Source organism: Cyanistes caeruleus, chromosome 13 (genome assembly GCF_971803275.1).
Source record: "Cyanistes caeruleus chromosome 13, bCyaCae1.hap1.1, whole genome shotgun sequence".
Classification (NCBI taxonomy): domain Eukaryota; kingdom Metazoa; phylum Chordata; class Aves; order Passeriformes; family Paridae; genus Cyanistes; species Cyanistes caeruleus.
The window spans coordinates 1,277,283-1,295,116 of NC_141713.1; the positions used below are offsets into that span (position 1 = coordinate 1,277,283).

General features: G+C 59.9%; 2 protein-coding genes and 1 long non-coding RNA gene across 6 annotated transcripts in view; all 3 read right to left on the reverse strand.

The window, feature by feature from the left end:
• Positions 1-924: 924 nt before the first annotated feature.
• Positions 925-6,650, reverse strand: SKOR1 (SKI family transcriptional corepressor 1). 2 transcript variants are annotated; one of them, XM_086848710.1, is made up of 9 exons: positions 6,294-6,650; positions 3,479-5,472; positions 3,281-3,377; positions 2,862-2,969; positions 2,708-2,779; positions 2,430-2,504; positions 2,278-2,352; positions 1,614-1,679; positions 925-1,489 (listed from the first exon to the last, which is right to left on the reverse strand). In XM_086848710.1, exons 2-9 carry the CDS (start codon positions 5,453-5,455, stop codon positions 1,308-1,310), a joined length of 2,652 nt encoding a protein of 883 aa, XP_086704836.1. In that variant the 5' UTR covers positions 5,456-5,472; positions 6,294-6,650; the 3' UTR covers positions 925-1,307. The 2 variants fall into 2 exon arrangements, with proteins under 2 accessions (XP_086704836.1, XP_086704837.1); XM_086848711.1 differs by having other exon boundaries at positions 925-1,524.
• A 1,887-nt stretch (positions 6,651-8,537) lies between these two features.
• Positions 8,538-9,644, reverse strand: LOC111933823 (uncharacterized). Its single transcript, XR_002866898.1, has 2 exons — positions 9,421-9,644; positions 8,538-8,788 (listed from the first exon to the last, which is right to left on the reverse strand). It is a non-coding gene; the product is annotated as an uncharacterized LOC111933823 (long non-coding RNA).
• A 4,097-nt stretch (positions 9,645-13,741) lies between these two features.
• MAP2K5 (mitogen-activated protein kinase kinase 5) overlaps positions 13,742-17,834 on the reverse strand; it is a 126,793-nt gene continuing 122,700 nt past the window's right edge. For all 3 annotated transcript variants that reach the window (XM_086849624.1, XM_086849623.1, XM_086849628.1), the window contains one exon: positions 13,742-14,090. In XM_086849624.1, the coding sequence (XP_086705750.1) occupies positions 13,989-14,090 (102 nt within the window). In that variant the 3' untranslated portion in view covers positions 13,742-13,988. The remainder of the gene's footprint in view (positions 14,091-17,834) is intronic.

Below are 17,834 nucleotides of genomic sequence, written 5' to 3' on the forward strand. Positions count from 1 at the left end.
CGCTCGGGTCCTGGATGTCCCGCTGCGGCCAAAGAAGGAGCCCAGGATCCCAGAATGGTTCGGGACACACCTTAAAGCTCATCTCGTTCACCCCTGCCATGAGCAGGGAACCTCCCGCTGTCCCAGCTTGCTCCAAAGCCGGTCCGACCTGGCCTTGGGCATCCCAGGGATGGGGAAAAGAAGCCTTGAGAACTTTCTCTGAGACCCAGACAAACAAAAAAAATCCAGAAAACTCATCTGGGCTTCCTCCCCGAAGGGTTTTGAGCCTCCATCCCAGCCGTGCCCTGCCCGGGGAGACCCTCCTCGCCCTCGGGGGGTGCGGGGGGGGATTCCGCTCCCGCTCAGCTGATCCCGAGCTCGGGATTAGGGAAGCTGCTGCATCTCCGGCTGCGCCCACGCGGTGGCGGCCCAGGCCGCGGAACGGCCTAATGAGCTCAGGAGCTAATTAACAGCATCTCCTTCTCCGCGGAGCTCCCGGGGCCGGCTCTCCCCGCAGCGACCCCGCCGTGGGCAGCGCGCAGCCCCCGGGGCGCCTCCGCTGCCCCCCCGAGCCTCGCAGCCCTCCCCGGCTGCTCCCGGGCCCCGCTGCCCTTCCCCCGGTGCCGGTGCCGGTTCTGGTGCCGCGGGGCTCGGTGCATCCTCGGTGCCGGTCCCGGAGCTCCCCCGGTGCCGCCTGACCCCCCCCCCGCTGCCGTGCCGGGTTAATTCTGGGCTAAACCCGGGTATTTCGGGTTAATGGGTGCGCGCTCCGAGCTCATTAACGCCAAACCTTCATGTGTGAAACGAGCATATAAATGGGCATTAATGAGCTCCGGCGGCGGGGAGGAGCGGGCGGCACCCCCGGCCCATCCCCGGTACCGTGCGAGCCCCTCCCGCCGCCTGCCCGGCCGGGGACCCCCGAGCCAGCCCCACGCACCAGGCGGCTTCTTCCAGTGTGTTTTTATTAAAGAACCAAAATCACGTACAGAGGGGGCTGTCCCCAGAGCGGGCGAGCGTTGTTGTGCCTCGGGAGCCGCGGGCCGCCCGTTAAAGTGCCGTTACATCCAGAATTTACCGGGATACCGGGAAAAGGAAGGAAGGAAGGAGGGAGGGAGAGGAGGGGAGGGGGAGATGATAAATATACATCATAAATAAATAAAAATCCGACAAATACTGTACCAAGAGAATCACAGTACATTTATATCCATTGCACATAGCCACTTTTGTTTCCAGTCTGGACGAGGGTGGAAGAAGCGGACACACGGGGAGGGAGGGGGGAGGCGGAACGGGGGGGACCCGGCTCCCCCCAGCCGGGGCCGCCCCCCGCCCTATCGCCAGTCCGAGCAAAGCCGGGCTCCGAATCCTCTATGTACAAGTGTCTCCTCGTGGGAATGGCTTGTGTGGGCTCTGCCCGCATGGCTTCGGGGGTGCGGGGCCCGGGGGGCGCTCACTGGGGCAGCAGCGGCGGCTTGAAGGAGCAGTTCCCGGTGCAGTGCCGCGGGGTCAGCATCTTGCAGGAGAAGTGGTGCAGCGCGTCGTGAGCCTCTGCAAGGGACCGAGCTGTCACCTCCCCCGGAGCCCCCCCGGGCCGGGGAGGGCCCCTGTGACACCTCCGTGCCCCCCTCCCCCGGTACCTTTTAATTTCTGCTGGATGGCGTAGCGCGCTTTCCTCTCCTGGTCCAGCTCGTTGCACAGCGTGTCTGGGATGGGGAGCGGGGCTCAGGCTCCCCCCGAGGGGCCGAGCCCGCCCCGGGGGCACCCGCGGGGGACGGGGGGGACACGGGCACGGCTCTCCCGGCTGCCCACGGAAGGCGTTTTAAGGCCGGGAGGTTTTCATTTAGCGAGAGGGAAGGTGAGTTGGCAGCCGAGTGAACGGCGCCTCGCAGCTTTTTGAGGGGCAGCTCGAAATCGAGAGAGGAATTGGAGGGCGAGAAACGGTACAGAATGAAACAAAAAAAAAAAAACAAAAACAAAAACAAAAAACACACCAAAAATACAAAAAAAACCCCAAAAATACCAAAAGAAACCCCAAAAAATACAAAAAAAATCAAAAAAACCCCAAAAAACTCCAACAAACCAAAACCACCAAAACAAAAAAAAACCCGACCAACCAAACAAAGAACCCCAAAGCAAGCGAACAAAAAACACCCTTAAAAACCAAAATATAAACAGAAAAACCCCTCACTCGAACAAACAAACAGACAATAAAAACCCCCATAAATAAATAAAATTAAAATTTTCAAAAAGAAAATAAATAAAATAAAAAACAACTAAAAGTACCAATGGGCTCGGCCTTACCTCGGACGATCTGTAACTGCTGCACCATCTCTTCCCGGTACGCCAGCTCCCGTTTCATCTGGTCCTGGAAGTTATCTGTGGGGCCGGGGGTCAGCACCGCGCCCGCTGCGGGAGCCGCCCCCGGCCGGGCGCAGGGGATGGGGCACCGCTACCTTTCAGGCTCTGGAAGTCCCTCTCCAGTTTTTTCCTCAGCTCCATTTGCTCCAGGACCAGTTTTTGTAACTCATCTGTTTAAAAATACACGGCGGGGTTGAGGGGAGCCCGCACTTTTCCATCTGGAGGCGGCTCGGCGCGGCGCTAATCGCATTAGGTTACATTAATCACAGGAGTTAATCACTCCTGCACAAAACACAAATACCTCGAGCGGCGGGGAGAGGCCGGGGGGTGCCGCGACCCCCGCCCCGCACCCCGAGCATCGCTCCTGCCTCACCTCGGGCCAAGTTCTCGATGTCCTTTTCCAGCAGCTGCGTCCCGGTGACATCCATGGCGAGCCCTTCCTCGCCTGCGGGAGGGGGCAAAGCTCCGTCAGCCCCCCCGGGGGACCCGCGGAGGGGCCGCGCATCGCCCCGCGGAGCGGTGCTTACCTCTGTCGGTATTTACAGGGCTGGCATGAGAGACATTCCTTTGGTCCTGATAGGATTTTCTGCTCTCTAAATCCTCTGCCGCGGAGTGATTGTCTTCTTTATCTTGCTCTTAAAAGTTAATAAACGGATTTTCAACCATAAGCAATGAAAGTATGGTCCTGATATATCCTTAATTACATAATTACGGACAAAGCCCTCGTTAAAACCTTCTTAGCGGACATCCTAATCGCTTTGCCGTTGGAAAGTAGCTTGTGGGCAGGAGCTTGGCCCATCCCCGCCGCACCGGCCGCGGCCCCGGCGGCATCCCCGGGCCCGGAGGGGGCCCGTTCCCTCCCGCAGATCCCGTTTGTTCCGCTTTTCTCCCGAAAATCCCCCCCAAAACGAAAGCGGCCCTTGGGGTTCCCCCCGGCCCGCGTTACCCTTCGCCTCGGGGGTGCAGAGGAAGGCGGCGGGGGCTCCCAGGGAGGCTGCGGGCTTCAGCGGCTGCAGGTGCTCGCCCCTCTCCGGCGCGAACACCTACAAAAGAGCGAGTCAGGAGCCCCGCTGGGACCCCCGAGGGCAGATCCCGGTCCCGCGGGGACCCCCGAGGGCAGATCCCCGCTCCCCCGGCCCCGCACCTCGTAGGCGCCGCTGCTGCCGCTGCGCTCGGGGCTGCCCTCGGTGCCCGGGCCGCCCTCCTGCGCTCCCGCCTCTCCCGGCTTCTCCTCGGGCCCCTCGGCCCCGGCGGGCGGCGGAGGCTCCTCGGGCCCGGCCAGCAGCCGCGGCGGCGGCGGCTCCCGGCCCTCGGCGGGGGCCACGGCGGCCACGGCGGCGGCTTCCTCCTCCTCGTCCTCCGGGAACCGGTTGGACTCCACGTCCACCTCGGGCTCCTCGGCCGTGTCCCCGCCCGGGGACAGCGAGCGGTAGCTGGAGCTGCCCTCGCTGAGGAAGTCCGGCGAGAGGTAGCCGGGCCCGCGGGGCCCCGCGCCGCCGAACGCCTCGCGGGTGCCGTAGAGCTTGGCGATGCTCTCGGCGTCCTTCACCACCGGGCGGAAGGCGGACAGGTAGCTGCCCTTCCTGGGCAGCGGCAGCGGGGCGAGCAGCGCCTCGTCCCCGGAGCGCTCCTCCTCGCCCGCCGCCCGCGACAGGGCGCTGGGGCAGCGCTCGCCCTCGGCTCCCGCTCCCTCCTGGGGCGTGGCGCTGCTCCGGCCGCTGCCCGAGGGCTCCGAGCCCTCCAGCTCCCCGTGCCGCCCCGCCAGCCCCGCCGGCTCGGCCGCCGCCGCCGCCGCCGCTGCCGCCGCCGCCACCACCACGGCGGTAGCGGCCGCCTTGGCCGGGCTCTGCGCGGGGTAGGGCGGCACGGGCAGGCTGCCGGCGGCCGGCCAGAACACGGGGAACGAGGGGTACACGCCGCTGTCCTTGGCGGCGCCGGGCTGGTGCGGCGGCTGGGCCGGCTGGTGCGGGTGGGGGTGCGGGGGTCCCCAGAACATGCCGGGGGGCAGCGCGCCGCCCTTGCCCGCCTCGCCGCCCCCCGCGCCGCCCAGCGCCTCCTCCTGCTTCTTGGGGCACAGTCCGAAGGCGGCGGCGGGGAAGCCGTAGGGGTGCGGGAAGAGCGGCGGCGGCAGCTTCTGCAGCATCCCGAAGCCCTTGCTGGGCACCGGGATCACCGGGTAGCTGCGCACCGCTCCCGCCGCGCCGTGCGCTCCCGCGGCCCCGCCGTGCGCCGCCGCCAGCCCCAGCGCTCCGCGCTCGCCCGCAGCCTCCTGCCCGCTGCACCGGAGGCTCTTGTGCGCCGGGGCCAGCTCGGGGCCGGCGGGCGGCGGCGGGTGCAGGGCGGCCTTGGCGGCGGGGGAGCCGGCCCCGGGCCCGCCGGCGGCCGCCCCTTGCAGGGAGAAGGTCCGCTTGCGGGTGCCGCCGTTGAACATGGCCTTGACATCCTCCCAGGCGTGCGACAGCTCCTCCGTGGCCGTCTTGTCGCTGAGCTTGAGGTGGCGGCGCCAGGAGTTGAAGTTGGCGGCGTCGGGCTGGGTGTACTTGGAGTCCGGGGTGCGGTGGGAGTGGAAGATGAACTTGTTGGGCGAGAAGTACATGCTGCAGTAGCTGCACTTGATGCACTTGGCGCGGGAGCTGTTGTAGCGCGCCGGGATGAAGCTGCCCCGGGAGCCCCAGGCGCACTCGTGCACCACGTCGAAGGCGAAGTTCTCGGGCAGCTTGGGCGGCTTGTGCTCGCCCAGGAAGGACTTGCAGAGCCGCTCCGCCTCCCTCTTGGTGATCATGCCGCAGCGGCGGGAGGAGATGGGCATGGCCCCGGCCCGCCGCAGGATCTCCAGCTGCACCGGCGTGCACTGCACGCAGGTGATGCCCAGGGCCACGCGGCGGTTGTGGATCTCATTGTAGCTGTAGTTCTTGAGCAGCGTGTTGGAGATCTGCGCCAGGCACAGCCGCTCCTGCCCGTCGATGACCAGGGACACGATGGGCACGCCGTACAGGGAGGTCTCACCCACTTGGTTGGGCTTGAGGGTATTGGAGCCCTGGTACGGCTGCAGCTCTTGCTTTGAATTTGGGGAGGAGCTTGCATCTCTCCCATTTCCCATCTGACTGGCGATCGCCTCCATTCCCCCCCAAAACGCCCCTGCAAAACAAAATCGGGGAAAGGCGCTGGGTTAGAGGCGCTCCCGGGGCTCCGCCGCCGCTCCCGGCCCCGCCGCTCCCGGGGCCCCGCTGGGCGGCCCGGCCGATCCCCGCTGGGCGGCCCGGCCGCTCCTCGCTCGGCGCTGCCGGCCCCGACCCGGAGCCCCTCGGGCGCTGCCGCAGGACCCTCCCCGACCGGCGGGGTCCGGCGGGGCCGGAGCGCATCCCCCGCTCCGCGGCCGCCGGTACCGAGCGCCGCCGCATCCGCCCGCCGGGCGCGGCCCCGCGGCTGAGCGGCCCCGGGAGCCCGGGACAAGGACATCCCGGGTGTGGGGGGGGTCACCACCTCCGCTTCCTCCCTCGCCGAGTCCCCGGGAGGTGCCGCGTCCCTTCCCTTTGTGCCGGCTCGCCGGGCCGTGCCGCGCCGCTTTGCGGCTCCAAGCAAACGCTCCGGAGGATGCGGCCGGCGCGTCCCGGGGACCCGAGCCCCGGGCCGGAGCGGGCGGGCCCAAACTTGGCTCTCGGTGGCCGCGGGCGGAGCGGGGCGGCGGGCGCGGTGGCCCGGAGCCCCTTTGTGGCGTCCCCGGCAGGCGATTAGGCGCGGGCGGATTAGGGGCCGGGGCGGGCAGCACCCGCCGCACGTAGCAGAAGGGCAGCAGCGAGCCAGGCAAATTGGCTTAGCGGGGAGGGCTCCCGGTGCTTAAGCCGCTTCCGTGGTAATTACACAAAATAACGGGGAGAGACTCCCGAAAACGCGCCCCGCTTTCCTCACCCCCCCCATCCCCGTGCCCACCCCTCCGTCCGCCGCCCGCTCGCACTCACCGCGCCGCGGAGCCCGGCTGGACGTGCAGGCTCTGCTCGGGACTAGGGGCCGCAGCCCGGAGCCGGGGCCGCCATCGGCCGGGGGGGCCCGGTCCGCAGCCGAGCCGGTTCCCGGGGCAGCCGAAGCTGCGGGGCGGGCGGGCAGCGGGCGCGCCCTTCACCGACGCCTCGGGGCCGCCGCCCGCCCCGCCGCCGCCGCGTCCGCCCGGGCGAGATGCAACAAGAGCGAGTGACCAGCCGCGCCACCGAGGGAGGATCCGGATCCGTACTTGGAGACGCTGCACATTGATCCGGTGACAGCTAAAATAACGGGAAGACACACCCACTTAGCACCAGCATATTTACATTAACGGCCTCCGGGACCCCGCCGCCGTCAATCACCGATGCGCTCCAGTCAATCACGGCGCGGCTTTAAGGCACGGCGGAACGGGGAGGGAGCGGGGAGGCGGGGGGGGGAGGAGGGTGTGGGGGGCCGCCACCGAGCGGGGACCCGCCCGGGCTGCCCGAGGTAAGAGCGGGGATCAGCCCCGCACCCCCGTGTCCCCCCCCGCGCCCGCCTCCCGCGGGGCCGCCGGCCCGGGGGGAGCGATGCTCGTTGAAAGTTTGCGTGGGGAGCGGGCGGTAACGAAAAGAGGAGCCCGGGGGGAGCGGCGGAGGGACCCCATCGAAATCGGGGATGCGCCGGTACCGCGCGTCCCTCTCGCAGCCGGGATGCGCGCTCCGGTGCGGGGCGCGGGTGCGGGAGCGGTACCGGAGCCGAGCGGGGGAACATCGAGCGGCAACGAAATCGCCGGGAGGAGAGGGCAGAGGGGGGCGAGCTCGTGGTTTTCGTTCCCCACGGGGGCTGACGCCACACCGGCAGCACCGGCCGGCAGCACCGGCGGAGCGGCTTAGGAGAGCCGGCGCTCCGGTGTCCGCCGGTCGTACCGGCGTGGCGGGGGCCTCCCGCCGCATCCCTGCCCGGGTTGGGTTCCCGCATGCGGCGCTCGTCACGGCCACGTTAATTAAACTGTAATTAATCATCGCGTCCGGCCGCGATCGGCGCAATTACGCCGATCAAACAGAAGTTAATAACGGCGCGGATCGCCCCCAGCTATCACTTTTGTGTGTGCCCCCGCGCCTTCCTTCCCCGCCATCACCGGCGGCACCGGAGGATGCGGCGGAACGGCCGCGGAGCGAAACGCAGGTGCGGAGCCGGCCTTGCCCTCGGCGGCCGGGCCGAGCTCCCACGCGGGACAGCGGCCGCCGCTCCCCCCGGGACGCCCCGTCGGGGGGGACGCGGAGCCGGTGCTGCCGGCCGGGCCTTGCGGAGCGGCCTTCCCGCAATGATCGCAACCCGAGCCGGTAATTATTCCTCGCCCTTTAATTATTTATCCTCCCCAGCCCCCCTCCTCGAGCCATACGGAGGCAGGAGCGCGGTGAGCCGCTCCCGAGCCGGTTCCAGCCCCGCGTTCCGGGTGATCCCGCGGCTTTGGGCACCGAGGCCACGCCGGGCTGCGAGGCACCGGGACCGGGCCGGTACCGGGGGACCCGGGAGGAGAGGGGCGGGCTCCGGGAGGACGCGGCTCTGCCCCGGTTCCCTCCGCCGTGCCCTTGCCCGGTGCCCGGAGAGGCGGAGGCGACCCCCGGCTCGCCCCGACGGCGGCGCGGAGCCCCGGGCTGGGGAGCGGCTCCGGGCCCGACCCCGGCCCGGCCGCGCTCCCCGCTCCTCGCAACCGCCGGATCTTTTAACAGTTGAATTGACTGCAGTTTTTGTCAGTTAATTAGGTTTAATTTACATAATTAGTACAGTATAAAGAGTATTGGGGATAATCAGGAGGTACGTCTCGCTTACTGTGTAAACACGGATTCGGAATTAAAAATCAGATGTAATTAAGGCGTGTGCGCGCGGCTTTTAATTGTAATGAATTTCTAATTAACGCTCAACGATCGCCGAACGCGAGAGCCGGGCCGTTTGCGGGCGCAGCCGCCCCCCCAAACCGGGGACCCCCCCGGGGACCCCCCCGGGACCGGGGGGCGCGGAGGGGCCGCGGCCGGCGGGGAGGGCGCTGCGCCCCGACGGGACCCCCCATCCTTCCCCGTTAGCGGGGCCGGTGCCGCTGGCAGACGAAGCCGCTGGATAATTTAGGTTAAAACTTAGGGAGCCGTGTCACGGGTGTATAAATAAATAATCACGCGTGGCGGGCGCGGAAGGCCCCGCGCTCCTGGAGGGCTGAGCCGAGATTGCCACATAAATCACGGCGGTCTAATTCAGTGGAAGTTTAATAAACGCCTCCTATTGGAAATGAATGTTCCCCATTTAACAGTTGTATCAGCACCATATAAAACCATGACCCCAATAAATTTAATTTTAGAGGCCGATCAATCCGGGCTTCTCTCCATCGATCCGCGGCGGCTCTGAACCTCCGCAGCCTCTTCCGCGGCCCTTCCCGCCGAGGCGGGGGAAGGAGCGTTTCGATTAGGCTCTTTATTAGGAAAAGATTGCTCCGAGAGGCCTGAAAATTAAACGGTGACATTTTAATTACTGGACATTGACAAAGGGAGCGGGCGGCGGCTCTCTGCAGGCCGGGCACCCTCCTGCTGACCCCGCGGGCCGGGGGGAGCAGCGGGAGCCGCTCCGGGGAGCCCAGGGCTGGGCGCATCTTCTTTGTGCACCCCCTTTTCTGTGTCCCCCGCCTTTCCCACCCCTGGAGCCCCCTGTCCTCCCCCCCTGCCCTCCATCCCAACACAACCCCGGCTCTCCCCAGCGAGCCTCGCGTCCCAGCCCCGCAGCTGCTGTCCCTTGTCCCCTCCGGCCACCCAAACCCTCCCCGCGCCTCTAAATCTTGCCGATCTCCCCGGGCCGGAGCGGCTGAGGAGGAACGCGGCGTGCGGGATGGATGGACACGATTTTATTGATGGGGTGAGCGCGAACACCTCGGCAGGGACGGAGCGGGACGAGGCTCGGGCTGCGATTCCATCCCCTCCGCCCGCGCCGTGCCGGGCGCGCTCCGGGATGGAGCCGCACTCACCTGCGGGGGGGCCCGGCAGCTCTGCCTCGGCCGCGGGGAAGTTTTCCTGCTCCTGCCGCCCATAAAAGCCCCAGACATCCATTTGCCATTAAACACCTCCTCCGGCTCTGACAAACCTTGAACTTGCACCGCGGGCCCGGCGCCGGCAGCAGCCGCAGCGGCGGCCGGGAGGCAGCAGCCGCTCCAGGAACCGGGAAGGCTCAATCCATAAATCCTGTCCTGGGCGCACACGGGTGCTTTATGGACAGAGCCTCTGCTGAAGGTAACGCAGCCCCGGCTCAGCGCAGCTCCTCGGCAGCCTCGCCGCAGCGCTCTCCCGACGGGAAAGGCTCAGGATCACAGGCTCGCTGTGGCTGCTTTGAGTTAGGAGAGACCTTAAAGCTCCTCTCCTTCCAACCCCACCTCCATGGGCAGGGACACCTTCCACTAGAGCAGCTTGCACAACCTTTTTTTTTTTTTTTTTTTTTTTTATTCGGTGTGACCAAATCCTACAATTGGAGATTTTAAAATTTCTCTTTCTCCCCGTTCGGTTTTTCCCGGTCCAGGCTGGTGAGCTGCGGGAACAGGAGAAGGCCAGAAAGTTTAGGGGACGGGCTCCCTGATCCCTGCAGATTTCTGGTGGCTCTGAGCCCCCCCCGGGTGATGCTGAAGATGAGTTCTCCTAAAATCCCGGGTACAGCTCAGGATTTCCCATCCCTCAGCGAGCTCCAGCCGCTCCCTGGAGAGCCCCTGTGCCCCCCAGGCCTGGCTGTCACCGCGGGGACATCGCTCCCAGGCCTGGCTGTCACCGCGGGGACATCGCTGCCACCTCGGGCTGCTCCCCACCGGCCTCCCCGGGGCAGAGCCACCATAAACCCCCTGTCCTGGGGGCTGAGGAGCCGCAGCTGGATCCTGCTCGGCTCTCGGGGAGCTGCAGGGTGTTGGGTCCCCGAGGGTGTCCCCGAGCTTCTCTCTGGGTTTGTGTCCGGCTCCCCTGCACGGAGATGTGTCCGAGCATCCCGGGGATGGGATTTGCTGCTCCCCTTTCCTGCCCAAAGAGGCCGAAGGGGTTTTGTGTGCGGTCCCCGCAGAGCGGAGCCTCACCTGGGACAGTCCCTGCTCCCTTGTGTCCCTCCCCAGCCCAGGAGCGGCTCCCGGGGGTTCCCAGGAGCGGCTCCCGGGGGATTTGTCCCGCCCGGGGCAGCGCTGGGAGCAGGGGGAGCCTCAGGACCAGCGCCCGCTGCGGTGGCATCGCCCCCTCCTCACCCCTCTGCCCCCGCCCAGCCGCTCCTCCCGCAGCTCTCGCTCTCCACCAGCGCCTTTGGCTCCCTGCACCAGCTTGGTTTTTCCCAGCAAAACCCCAAATTCCCAAGTTTTGCCCGCGCACTCCCGCGCTCCATCCTTTCCCTATGGATGCCTCCAGGTGAACTTTCCCTGCGGCTCCGGGAGGCAGGGAAACAACACCCGCCACTCCCAGCTCCAATCCTCCGGCTCTCGGGTGTCCGAGGGATCAGATGGAGCTGCCAGGAGCTGTTTCTGCTGATTGCTCGGTTATTAACGCGATGGCATTGCCGAGGGACAGCCACAGGTAAAGGCAGTCCCGCCTCCCCTCCCGGCTTTCCAGGCTCTTCTTTGGAAAACAAAGACGGACGCTTTGCCTTTGGAACGCTGACAGCGGGCTGGGTTCGGCCACGGGATGCGAGAAACAAAATATTTTCTAATTCTGGGCTGATTTAAAGGCGAACTCCCACGGGCTCTTCTCGCCTGGCAATGGGAAATGAGGGAAATACTGGAAGTTTTGGCCCAGAACGGGACATATCCCGTTTTTCCCACACTCCCATGGGAATCATCAGCGCTGGGGTTACACAGAGGGGTGACACTGGCGTGGGGCTGCTGGGGGAGCCCCAAAAGAGCTGCCGGGATGGGCAGTGGGGTTGGGGGGGTCACTCCGCACCCCTGGGATCTTCTGCTGTGCTCATTGCACACCCCTGATGCCATCCCCTGAGCAGGGACTCTGCTGCATGTCCTGCGACCTTTCCCGACCAGAAATGCCACCATTCAAATTCAAATTCAAAATATTGCAGCAGGAATAGAGGAGAGAGGGGGGAAAAAACCATCCCCAGGCAGCCCCGGGTCGGGGGCAGCTCCTGCCTGCGGGGAGAGCAGCACCCAGCGCTCCCAGGAAAATCTCCCTGGCCTTCATTCCCATCCCTGGAAATTCTGGGAAGAGGATTGTTCCATTATTGTGGGGCATGTTTCACGTCCTGGCCGCTTCCAAAGTCATTTTTGAGGATTTGCTGAGCCCCAGAGCAGCCCGGGGGTGCTGAATCCCGGGGGTCCCTCCGGGAGGCTTTGGGGGTTCCTGCACTGGGTCCCACAGACACGGACTGGGAGGTTCCCAATGTGCAGGTTCCCCAGTGCAGGAAGAGTTCCTGGGCTGGGTTAGAACCTTCTGGATGTGGGAGGGGGCAGCCAGAGGAGATCAATCCCGGCCTTGTCCTGCCCCTTGTCCGCGGTGCCGAGGGTGGTGGCAGGAATTGGGGTCCCTGGGGGGACAGGGCAGCCCCAGAGCCCATAACCGAGCAGGAGGGGGTGCCTGGGGAAGGTCCAACCCCTCTGCTGCTCAGCCGGGAACGCCAACAAGGCTGAGAGACTCCGGGTAATCCCAAATTTCCCTTCTCTGCTCTCTCATCCAGCCCCATTCCCCCCAAACTCCGCCGCGAGCGGGGCAGACGAGCCCCAAGGATTTGGGAGGGGAAAGGCGACAGAGCCCCAAAATCCCATCCAAAATCCCAATGCAGATCAATCAATCCATGGATTGATGTCACCGATGGAATTCTAAAGCTGGCACCACTTCAGCCAGGAGGTTTTCCCCAGCTCCACCCCACAGGGATTTGCAGGGTGAGCCTTCCCCTCCCAACCTGCAGGAAAACAGCAGGAAAAACCCGGGGGCTGCTGAGTTTGAAACTAAATCCGAGAGAAAGAGGGAGGGAGAGACCTTTTATCCAGGGAAAGCTGCTGCAAACTGTTAGGGCTAAATAAATGGCAGCGCTGGCGATGCCCCGGCTGGCTCACAGGGAGGGAATTTGTCTCACTTTAGCAGAAGGACCTGGAGGAACGGGGGCTGTTGGCTCATTCATTGCGCTGTTTTCTGCCAGCGAGGTTGTGACATCAGAGCAATTAAGACAAAGTTTAGTCTCTAAGTTCACGCCTGCAACCTCTACACTTCAAAAGAAGACAAACGATCCCTCCAAGGAAGGAAAGCGAGTCTTTTCCAGGCTGCTTCCAGAATTAACGTTTAGGATTTGCAGTGGTTCGGGAGGAATATTTCACTGAATTGGGTAGAAAATAAACTACCTGAGTCCTTCTATTTATTTTATTTATTTTTATTTTTTTTAGCAAAAGTTTATTTTTAATGCAAATACAAGCAAACAAAGCCCAACCTCCTCCCACCCGACTCGCTCACCCCAAACCCGCCTCTCACATCCGTGGTGTTTTTGGTTTTATTTTCCTTTCAATAAGAGTTTTAACCCAAGGACTGATTCAATCTGTCGGGTCTGTTGTGGAAATGCCCAGCAGAGACATTGCAGTCATTCCTTTTTTCCTGGAACAGCAAAAACCTGGAGCCTGTGCTTGACCCAGCAGTGCCAGGAGCTCCCCACCCTCCCAGGGAAGGATTATTCCCAAAATCCCATTTATCCCTCTGGCACTGGGAGCCATTCCCTGTGTCCTGTCCCTCCATCCCTTATCCCAAATCCCTCTCCAGCTCTCCTGGAGCCCCTTCAGGCCTGCAAGGGGCTCTGAGCTCTCCCTGGATCCTTCCCTTCTCCAGGGGAACATTCCCAGCTCTCCCTGGATCCTTCCCTTCTCCAGGGGAACATTCCCAGCTCTCCCTGGATCCTTCCCTTCTCCAGGGGAACATTCCCAGCTCTCCCTGGGTCCTTCCCTTCTCCAGGGGAACATTCCCAGCTCTCCCTGGATCCTTCCCTTCTCCAGGGGAACATTCCCAGCTCTCCCTGGGTCCTTCCCTTCTCCAGGGGAACATTCCCAGGCTGCAGAGCAGAGCCCTGTCCTGTTTCCCCTCCCCTTTCAAGCCCCGATTCAGGATCAGGATCTGCAGAGCCCGGCCACGGATGCTCCTCACGTTTGGCCCCGAGGGTTTGGGATGGATCCCGATCCCAGCAGCTGGCACTGGGAGCACAGAGGAGCATTCCCAGTCCTTTACTGGTGTGGTGCTGACCCACCTGGCACCCCTCACACCTCCTCACAGCGTGGGCAAGCCCAGATATTTCTCTTCTATTTTTTGGTCTGTTTGCTTTTGTTTCACACTTAAAGCCAGTATTTTTGTGGCTGCCTGCACTCAGAGACAGCCACCAACTCCTCAGGAAATCCTCTGGACACTCAGACAGTTAAAAAATACTCTGGAATCAGGAAACAGAAGATTCAGTAACCCAAAAATAGAGATATAAAATACTTGCTTTAAGGCTGTGTACAGTATAACTGGAGATAACCTGGAAACTGCTCAGCAACAGAAGAAACAATCAAGAAAACCCCTTAATGCGGCGGTGAGGAAAAGGCAGCCAACAAATAATCCTGGTTTTGTCGATGCTTCTAGGAAATGGAGTAAAATACGATCTGGATAAAGTCAGAGTCCAAGGGTGGTGATGATCCAGGTCGGGGAGGAGCTCCTGGGATGCTGCAGAGCTCACTGCGGTCCCTGGGATCGCCGCTCCTCCAGCATCCTGCACACCCACATGGACACAACCTCGGCATTGCCATCGTTGTACTGCACCACGAAGGGGTGGCCCTGCAGAGGGGACAGAGGGAAAACCAGGGAGGGGACATGGCAGGTGATTCATCAACTATTTAAAGGGATTTATTGCTCAGGTTAAGATCTCAATCACCAAGGTGAGAGGAGTAACAAGTCAGGCACAGCCAGGGGTTTCCTCCTCACACAGCAACATTCTGGTCCAACAAACAGTTGACACAAAACTTCATACATTCTATATAATATATTAATAATTAATATATAATTAATAATCCTTAAACCCATCACCTTTGTTTAATTTTGCTGCACTTTGTCTGTCTTTGAGCCAGTGAGCTGACATGCCATGTACCCACACACATTTCTGTTACAGCTTCCAGATCCTCAGCCTACCCTAAAATAAATCCTATATACTCTATAAATCACATTATTACAGCTCAAACCTCACACCATTTTACCTAACATAATTTCAAACCATTTTACCTAATATAATTTCATACTTACTCAGGGCACATTCCTACTTACAACTACAGGAACACAAGTTTGTCATTTTTCTACTTGATGTTTGTGTATTTTTATCATTGCATTGACCCAAGCTCTTTCCAAGGCTGCAGATTGAACCCTTCAGCACTTGTGGAAGTTTCTATTTTTCCATTTCCCACAGGCAGGCTCAGCTAAACCCTTCTGGGGGGAAAAGAAAATCTCTGCTGGAGCATCCCGTAGTTCCAGCCCAATTCCAACCTGGATTTCCTCCCGGATCCGCGTTACATCCCGAGCAGGAGGCGGCCCAGGCTCTTTGGAAATGCTCTTTTTTTATTTATTTTTGGTTGATATTCCCTTTGATCGCTGTGTTTTTGAGCCAGCTCCTTTCCAAGACAGCTGAGCAGTTGCTGGATGGTGTTTGGGGTAAAATGATATCACTTCCTGAAAAAAAAAACCCCTGTGAATCTGCTCCTGTGCTTGGAAATGTGTGTGATATCCCAAAATTCCTGTCTGTAACAGGGCCCTGTGCATCCTCCACGGGCACTGACCTTCCAGGAGAGCTGGAGAGGAGCTGGACAAGGCAGGGAGTGATGGCATGAGGTGTTCTGCCCAGCACCGGGGTGGTTTTGGGTGGAAAAGTGCAGAAATAAATGAAATTCTTTTATCTCCAGCACAGCCCAGAAGCAGCAGTTTCACCTCTTCAACAAAACAAGCCAAGGACAGCAGAGAGAAGCAGGAGAGATCAAGCAGGAGGCACAGACAGGGACAAGGAAAAATATCAATTTTCAATATCAATTTCCAAATGTTCCAGCCACTCTCCTCTCCTTTAGGATGGAGAGACCCCTGCAGCCAAAACCACCTCACACCCAAATATTTCTGCATTTCAGCTGCTCCAAATGAAATTTCAGCTGTGAAACCTCAGCTCTGCACACTGCTTTGTTTTCTAAGGATATTCCACCAAAACCTGGAGGTTTCCACTCTTTTCTCACTAGGAATAAGTTTAATTTGAAATTACTCTTTGGATTTCCCACGTTTCTAGAGTCCTGCTCCAGTGAGGATTTGTCTCACTGGACAAATCCTGTTTTTACTAGAAGCTGTTTTTCAGAATCTGGTGTTTTTTTCTCAGTTGTTTGTTTATAAATTGGGAAGAACAGAGATTTCCACCAGAACTCAGTAGGATCCATCTTTGTAAATCTTGGTTGCAGCATTTTCAGGTCAGGAACCAAAAACCAAGAAGGACACAAGTGACCCAAAGATGTCCAGTGCTCAAGGATGTGCCAAAATCTGCCTCCAAATCCACTTTGCTGCTTTTAACACCTGCCCTCACTCAGCAGCACCTGCAATAAAAACAAAACCAAAGGACCCACAGAGCTGGGGATGGTGCAGGACTGCATCAAACCCGGCCTGTTTGCAGCAAGATTTGGGGTGAAAATCCAAAGATTTTCACAAGAGGGAATTGCACTTGGCTCAGCACCCAAAAATATCTCAGGGAATTGTTGAGGTTTTCCTCCAAGGTCTCCAGCACTGCGGTGGTTTCCTCTCTCTTATGAAATCTTTTCATAAACTCATCCCTGCCCTCTGTAATTCTGTCATTATTCAGCAGCCAATCCCACATTTCCTCCTTTTCAGGCATCCTGAGCATTGCAAAAATTCCCCAGAGCACAGAGACCTCCCAAAGCAGCGCCTGAAACTGGAGATTCCTCTGGAAAAGAGGAAAAAGGGGCAGGGAGGTGAAGAATAAGGGGAAAAAAAATCCCCCAAAAATCAAAATCCAAACCAGCAAAGGAGAAATGCAGCAGGAACAGAGCTGGCACCTCAGGGAGGACACAACATCAGCCCCAGCAGTTTGGACACCGTCAATAAATCCTCAACCACCGACACAAGCAGCCCTGACTTCAGGAGTGAGCAATATGTTCTCACCCAAACTGGGCTTAAATATTCCCACAGGGATTTACTGCAAGGGAAGACTGAGAAAAGGTAAATGTGTGCAAGCTTGAAATGCATTTTCTGTTGCAGGGATCAGCTCCTCGCTGGCCTGGTGAGGTTATCCCTACCCTGCACAGCTTTATTTTTGGGGACTCATCATCCCATCCTTGTGTATTTCAGATTTCCTCGGGCTCCCACACAGGTTCACAACAAAACAATAACCTCCTCCTACCCAATTTTTAAATATTCAGCCTTAAAAATACCTGGAAACAGCAGAGCCAGAACGAAAAGAGGTTGTAAATCCAGCACCAAACTGGTTTTTCTTCCTGGCTTGATACTGGTGAGCAATAACTTCCTCCTAAACAATTTTTAAATATTCAGCCTTAAAAATACCTGGAAACAGCACAGACAGCAGGAAAGAGGTTGAAAATCCATCATTAAATTGGTTTTTCTTGCTGGTCTGGTACTGGTAACCTCCTCCTACCCAATTTTTAAATATTAGGCCTAAAAATATTTGGAACTTAGCACAACCAGAAGGGAAAGAGGTTGAAAATCCAGCACCAAACTGGTTTTTCTTGCTGGCCTGGTACTGGTGTGCCTTGCCCTGGCCCAGTGGGATGCACTGGGAATCCTGCAGGGAATGGGAAGTGGCTGCTGGAAGAGCTGGGAGCTGGAAAGGTCAGGCAGGACAGGGCCAGGGCTGGCCCCCAGTGAGTGTCAGGCAGCCTAATTTTGTGTGTCAACCCCGAAAATGAGATAAACAATGACAAACCAGGCTTTTTAAATGAACTTGTCTCATCTGGTTCTCTTGATAAAGGGTACATTTCTCCAGTTGCAGTGTCCCACCAGACAGGTTTAACTCTTTCACTGGGGAGCTCCTCATGGAGGGGGAGGTGAAGGATTTAAATATCTGACAGGAAATTAAAAGGGCAGTGCCCCCCTGAACACAGAGCCCTGCTAATTCCAACTCAGGGCTCACCAACCATCAATCATTTAGCCCAGTCAATTAAACCACCATTATTCAAGGGTAAAAGTTCCATCATTTTACCCAGCCTGAAAATTCAGCAATTTGCTTTTGTGGCCTTCTCCTCTGGCCCTCAAAAAATAGAAATATCTTTGTTTCTGATAATAACCCACTCTGAGTTTATTGCCACAGACCTTGCATGGCATCCTGGGCAGGGCTGCAGTTCCGTGGGCCTTTTCCAGCCCCAAGTGCCCACCTGGAGTGGATGAAATTCCCTCTGGGAGACAAAAATCATCACCCACAGCCCCAAATCTGGGCTCCCCGAGTGCCTCCAGTTCTTCTCACGCAGAAATCCTGGGAAGAGCAAAGCTTCAGCAGAGCCTCTCCTATAAAAAAGATCCTCTGAGCGTAAA